The following is a 7,371-nucleotide window of genomic DNA, read 5'->3' as shown; positions in this document are numbered from 1 at the left end:
CGCGCTCGCCGCCCGCGGCCCTCCGCGCGGGCTCCCTCCCGCAGCTTTCTTTGCAAAGCCCTCTGTTGGTTCGCCGGGCCACGCCCCGGTCCCGGTTCCATGTTCGTTTCCAGCAGCGCGATGCTCTGCTCGTCTGTGCAGTGTGTGCGAATGTCTCCAAAGGCCTCCTTCCCTCTCGCCTCTGTCACTCTCCCTTTTTCTGCTGCAGGTGGTTCGGGACCAACAGATGGGGGAGAGCCCTTAGTCAATGCTGACAGAAGTGACTCTGCTGTCATCGGAGGTAACAGGGCTGTGAAGGACCCGGTCCTTGGCGTCGTGGTCACTGTTGGCATGGACCAAAAAGTGTCCGAGAGTCCGCGCTGATGCGCGAGGTCAACGGCAGGCCGCACACATTTGCTGATGTTCTTGATGGGATTGCACCCAAGTCAACACCTGCAGGCGCTTAGTGGAAGCAACCCGTGGTTCCACGGAGAGGCTCTTAAAAGGATAGTTGCCAAACCACGGAATAAGGAGGTTTTTCATTTGAAAATACCCCTTCATATTTCTCAGGATGTATGTGTGTATGTATGTGACGTAGTCACCTTCACTTCTTCGATTCAAAATAGCCATGCACCTCTCAGTCCCTTAGCCCAAAACTTTTAAAAATAATACTAAAATAAAACATCAGGTGAGAGAAGCGCCTCAACTATGCAAATTGTCATTTTCGTAAATATGAAGATAGAAAACTTAAAGATTTCTCTGAACATAAATACACAAAACTGTTTCTGGTGTCAGTCTTATCTTAGATTTATATATATTTATTTATATTTATAAATAAAATTATTCATGTATATTTGTATAATATATATACTTTTAGTGTCACATGTATTCTATATATGTGACATTAAAACTGGCTATACTATAACTCTTTAAAGCAAAGTCCTATAGTTAAACTATATATGTATTTAAATATATATTCATATATAATATATATTTATATTTTCTATCTATTTATATATATATATTTGAAGAGGTAAAAATAATTACATCTTAAATATCTCCCAATGTATTCTCTGAAACAATTTATTTGGGTCTGATTTAAAGAATGAATATTCAAGTTTCCTCCTTATGATTCAGAGAACATTTACATTTATTTATTTAGATTATTGAAATGTGTCAGTTGCAAACTCTGCTTGGTAAGGAGGAAGTGAACTGCTCTCCATTTCATTGCTATTCCAAATAAGGGAATTAGTCCTCGAGCTGGGGGATGCAAGTGGGTGTCCACTCTTCAGGCAGGCTGTGCACCAGGTCAGATTGGATCTGCTCATTTCGCTCTGTTCATCAAGACGCCAGTTTTCTCCAGACTGTTAGGAAGGTATTCAGACATTTTCAAGCCCTGACCAAATCTATGTAAGACTGTTAACATGTCCCTCCCTATCTCAATTACTTCTATTTTTGTAATGAATGAGGTATATGATCCCCTGATTTCACAACTCCAAGAACAAAAAACATATATGTTATTTATAATGTATATCTAAAAGGAATACTTTTGTGTTAAAATATAAATCAAATCTTAAACCTGAACCATTCTCATTTATTTTTAATGAGAAGACTTCGCTATAAAGCAAAAGCTGACTTAAAATAAATCGACTTAAATGTGATTAATATTTTCAAAATAGGAATCCAAATCCCAAAATGCAAAATGTCATGTTTGGTGCCATTTTTAGAGGGAGCAACGATGATAGGTTGATGATAGAACAGAAGATGTGGTCTTTGGGGCTTTATTGCGTTTGGTTAGATATCATCGGCAAGTTCTACAAAGTAAATAAGTTGCACCAATATTATTCCCCTGAGAAATCCTACTTGGCTCCCGATAGACGGGATGGAGAATCAGAGCACATGGGCTGTTAGGGTGGTAACAACTCAGGTTACTGGCCCCTGCAAGTCACTTGGATCTGCCTTCTATCTGTGCGGTGGCCGTTTGCCATGTGGTTTGTCAGCTGCCAAGTATATTGACCCACACCGTAGAATTCTGGGTAGAATTCTCAGCCCTTTGTCGAACTGATCACAGACTGCACCCACATGTAAAGTACTTGATCTGTTTAAAGGATTACTCCTATAGGTGGATTTCTGTATGTTTTGCACTATGCTTTATCACCTTCTCCTCTTGCAAGGCAAGGGGACAATATAGGAAAGGAGAATTCACCTAAATAACGTTCACACCCAGTAAACCAGGCATCACAGGGTTTTCTTGCCAAGAGAGCCATCATGTAGATGGACAGATAGAGAAAGAGACAGATGTGTAGATACATGCAGAGGCAGGCAGACCTTAGTGCTTGTCACAAACACATTTACACTGGAATTGCTGAAAGGACGGTTATGGAAGGCATCCGATGCATTATTCAAATTATCTCCATCTCTTCAGATAGCGGATGAAGACAGAGGTTATTCTAGGACCCTACCAAACCTCACAAAACAAACAAGCTAGTAATCAATTACGTACATAATAACATCCTGGGTGTTTGAGGATAATGGTGACAGTAATTGTATAATCAAGTGTCCTGATCTGCTGTTATTGAGTTACTGTCCCTGACCCTAAAATTGGATATGATGTAGCTCTTTTAAGCAAAGTCCTATAACGAAACATAAAAGAAATTAAAGCAACTCTACTGTTTGTTCTCAAGTGAGATGCAAAATATATTGAAAGTGATGATTATTCTACCTATTGATATTCAAGAATCTTTCAAAAGGTTCTTGAGCACCTGCTCAGGAATCCCTGTGACCAAATACACCCAACCAAGCTTCGAGTTGGTTGGGCTCCATTAGCTTCTTTATGTCTGTCCCAGAGTATAGTGAAGAATCTTCATTTTATAACACAAATTTTGATTCACATAACAAAACAGTAATGCGTTTTCTAACATTTGCTAATTGGAATATTAATGCCTGTGTCAGTCATCTTAAAAGTATATTGACTAGTGGATGCTTTTTTTGGTACCTCCTTGTTTTGGTATGGATTAAACACTCATTCTTTATGAATATGATAGCTTGAACAAACACTTCTAGGCCTCATTTGACCGTCCCAAACCTGGCAGGGTTTTAAAAAAAATCTGAGGAACTTTTAAAACAATATTGATGTCCAAGCCTCCCACTCAGAGATTCTGAGTTACCGTCTGCTGTGCACTCAAAGTTGGGGACCACTGGCATAGTTAATGCATTCGGTACTTACAGCATTACCAACAGGAGATGTCAAATGATCTACTTTCCCTATAGCTGAATGTTATCTATATTTTTACAAATTTCTAATATGGTGGTATATCGGTTATCTATTGCTCCTGACAAATTACCACCCACTTAGAGCTTAACCCAACCCACTTTTATTGTGTCCCAGTTTCTGTGGGTCAGGAGTCTGGGCACAGCTTGGCTGGGTCCTCTGCTCAGGGTCACACAAGCCTGCAGTGAAGGTATCAGCCAGGGCTGAGGTCTCATCTGGAGATTCCTCTGGGGAAGGATCCCCCTCCTCACCTGCATGGGTGTTGGCAGCATTCAGTAGGACCGAGAGCTTCTGGATTTTTGCAGGCTGCCTGCAGTTCCTTGCCATGTAGGGATTCCCATATGGATTCCCACCGTGACTGCTTGCCTCCTTACAGACAGCAGGAAGAGGGACAGTCCCATAAGACAGGCGCTACAGTCTTATGTAACATAATCACATAATTATGGTAGAGCTTATCACCGTTGTTGTATTTCGTTGGTTAAAAACAAGTCACAGGCCCTATGCACAAGCAACTGAAGGGGATCTCACATAAGGCATGGCCCCCCAGCAGCAGAGATCACTTAAGACTCTTTTAGATTCATAGAAACAAGTGGTATACTCACTGCAGAACTGGTAAGTCAGCAGAACATCAGCGCCAGATTTTTGTTAACATCCTTATACGTAAGCATTTAATTACTCTATGACAGGGCTATACACGCTATCCTTTTAAAATAATGAAAACGTGCTTGTTCATTAGCATGCAGTGCGGGCATGACCTAAGAGGCCACGCTGTGGTTCTGAATTTAAGCATGAGGGCATTAACTGAACGCCAAGCTGATAGAGCTTCAGCAAAAAAGGCATCAAACTGCTGTATCTAACGGATGTACGGACTTAGAAGCAAACTCAGTGTTCTAATACCGCCTAGTTTCCAATTTTCTGGTGATGAATATATGATGTAAACAAAGTTTTATAACGTCTGTATTATATCTATCTATCTGTCCACAAAGTTTGTATTCTGATTATATTTTTCCTCTCTCCTCTCTCACTAGGTGTGATAGTGGTTGTGATATTTATCTTGCTCAGCATCACTGCCATAGCCCTACGCATTTATCAGCAGAGATGGTTATACCAAAAAAATGAGTCAAATGTTCCCCAAACCGGAGACAACGCTGAGACTGCTCTGAAAAGTGAGGTCAACATGCAAAGTACAATTAGTGAAAGCCAGAAAGAATATTTCTTCTGAGGGGCCGCGGTGGCTTACTTAGGGCTCTGGTGACGTGATGAGTTTCTCGCTAAGCCAGGGGCTCCCAGTGGGTGAAGCCCACCCCCTCCCAGCCCCCTGGGACAGGTGATGGCTGTGTGGTCCTGGGAGGCTCTGCTCTGCGCTGCCTCACGATCTATTTATGTAGAAGTGACTTAGGTGTGCTCGTTAATCCCTGTGTGGCAGTTTCTGACTGTTCTGGCCCGATCGTCGAAAATTCAAATGTATTTTGCATAACGACTTTGGGTTTTAAGTGAAAACAAGGATTTGAGCTGTGGCCCTACTCTCTTAAAAATGAGACACAGAAGTTTATAAAAGTCAAAGTTGGACTCTAGTGTTTTGTGTTGTGTGGAAATCTGTTTTACTTCCTTTACTGATCACCTACTGACATTTGAAAGCTGGGAAGTGCTTCTTGGATGGTCTTCGAGCGCGTTTCCATCTTCCGGTGAACCAGAGCCCACTGGCCAAAAATGCACTAGAAACCTAGAAAAAACCTTTTTTTTTGGCCAATTGTTTTTATTATTTGTCTCTTTTAAGTTAGTTTGCATACATTTTTAGTGATGAAATGAGTACTGAGTGTCAGCTATGAAATTGTAGTATTCTGTTCATTTATGGAACAGAAAAATTCGTAAGTAGCAGAGCGTATAAAGCATTCCAGTCTGCAGTACTTCGCTTATTTTTCTTTGTAATTGGTCATTTTAATCTTTGTAAATTATGGTAAAGATCATCTGATGATCTCCCCAAAATGTATATTTTCTAACTGAAGTTGTGCCCAGGTATAAACTCTGTACTTAACACTGTCAATGTATCCTTCATTCCATTGGGAAGAAATATAATCCTGAATTTATTTCCTTCAAACGTGGGGTGATTAGGTCACTATTTTTTGCAGTCCTGTGGTTCTCTTGTTCTGAAGGTTATCACAACAGTTTGATTTCTTGCGACTGTCTTTTCATTTACTTGGGAAAAGTCACATTTTGAACTAAAGCTCTCCATTCCTTTTTCTAAATTTTGAACCAATCTAGGCAAACCATCTCCTGAAATACCATCTTGGTCTAGTTACCATTTGGAATATCAGTGGAAGGATGCTTACGCTGAGGGAAAACGCAGGTTGTAGGATCTGAACTAAATCTGTCATTCTGGTCAAGAATCTAGGATCTTGGAGTCAGCTTCCATCAGTGTACCCAAAATCAACCAGTTCGTTTCATATTTGGGGATATTTGCAAAGTAGGGGAGCAAAGAATTTGTATTAACCATGGGAATTGTTCCAGTAACTACTCGTGTGGCAGGGGTCGTAAGATAATTGCATGGAGCCTACCATTTGCACTCACTAGCCCATTATAAATAAAACGTGCTACACTCTTGATATGCCATTTGCCATGTGCCTGCCAGGAATTAGATTGCTTCCTTTGACCACAACGGGACCACCCAGAACTCCATACACTTAGCCTTGCTATGACCTTCGAGTCTTTGAGTGTATACCTATTTTTCTGTGACTTTTTTAAACAACAGAAAAAGATATCCTCTATCCTAAGTCTTTTCTCAAAAAAATACCTTCTTTCTTATGGTTTCGTATTAGTTTTCTATGAGGTTTAACAAATTACCACAATTTAGTGGCTTAATGCAACACCCATATATTATCTCACAGTTTCTGTGGATCAGGAGCTGGGCATGGGTTTACTGTGTTTTCTGCAAGGCTGCAGTGAAGTATCGGCCAGGACTGTGTCCTCATCTGGAGACTCAGCTGGTGAATCCTTGGTCTTATGGTTATTGGCAGCATTCGGTTCCTTACTGCTGGAAGATTCATGGAAGCCTGCTTCTGTTCAAAGCTAGCAAGAGAGAGAGAGAAAGAGAGAGAGACTCTAGAGCAAGTCTGCTAATAAGAGGGAGTTTCATATAATGTAATGTGGTGATGGGAGTGACAGCCCATCCCCTTTGCCAAATTCAGTTGGTTAGAAGCAAATCTTAAGTCGTGCCCACACTCAGCAGGAGGGGATTACATAAGGACTTGAACCAGCAGGCTGAGATCAAAGTTAATCTACCACAGTACTAGATCTTTATTGAAGTTTCTTTAAGTGAATAATGAAGGATTTTCAGGGTCTCAATATAGTAATATATGAAGAACCTACCTTGGTGAATAATATACATACTTTTTTTTCCAAAAGGCCTATGCACAGTGGAGAAGGATTCAAGACAAAAATGATAGGTTCTAGTTAATTCATAGCTGAATTTTAACACCCTGAAATCACTGCAACTTTAACAAATGATCATACTAAGTTCCGAAAATGTTTATCACTTTGATAGCTGGCGTTTTGCAGATTTATAGATAGTGAAATTCATGGTATTCTGCTCTCTTTTTAAAAGAGAAAACAAAATATTTGTACCAAATTGCAGTGATGTTTCACCCACTTTCCTGATTTGTAAACTTTACCTGCTTATTTGTTAATAAAATAACCTTTTTGAATTAAATTAGGAAAATATTTTTAAGAGAAATTGAGTGAAATTTGAATTATGAAATTATATTGTTTTTCCCCTAAAATATTAAAAAATGTGCAAATGTATATATTCTGTTATGGTGTGTGTACTGCTTTATCTCTACTGTATATAGAGAGAATACTATGCTCTGTTAATATCATTTGTGATGGTATTTAAATTATCAAACACAAAGTAAAACATAAAGTACCTAATATGTACTGATTATTACAAGTTAAAATGCCTATGAATGTAGATATTTAAACCTTTACCAGAGAACAATAATTTAACAATCAGTAAGTTATTTGTCGAATGTTTACTATATACTCAAAACTGGTTGCACAGGATTTCCCCCCAGAGCTGGGTTTCTTGAGCACTATAAACATACAAATTCCAGTTTGCAAATAACATC

At 39.6% G+C, this 7,371-nt stretch overlaps 1 protein-coding gene across 4 annotated transcripts in view; it reads left to right on the top strand.

The window, feature by feature from the left end:
- The window catches only part of LOC118026358 (contactin-associated protein-like 3), a 177,659-nt gene extending 170,987 nt beyond the window's left edge, over positions 1 to 6,672 (top strand). For all 4 annotated transcript variants that reach the window (XM_035029173.1, XM_035029174.1, XM_035029176.1 and 1 more), the window contains 2 exons: positions 209 to 280; positions 4,279 to 6,672. In XM_035029173.1, the coding sequence (XP_034885064.1) occupies positions 209 to 280; positions 4,279 to 4,472 (266 nt within the window). In that variant the 3' untranslated portion in view covers positions 4,473 to 6,672. The remainder of the gene's footprint in view (positions 1 to 208; positions 281 to 4,278) is intronic.
- The last annotated feature ends 699 nt before the right edge of the window (positions 6,673 to 7,371 follow it).

The sequence above is a fragment of the Mirounga leonina genome, unplaced genomic scaffold (assembly GCF_011800145.1).
Source record: "Mirounga leonina isolate KUSES-001 unplaced genomic scaffold, KU_Mleo_1.0 Mir_224, whole genome shotgun sequence".
NCBI classification, from domain to species: domain Eukaryota; kingdom Metazoa; phylum Chordata; class Mammalia; order Carnivora; family Phocidae; genus Mirounga; species Mirounga leonina.
Note: the sequence above shows the minus strand (reverse complement) of the source record. Positions and strands in the feature narration are given on the sequence as shown.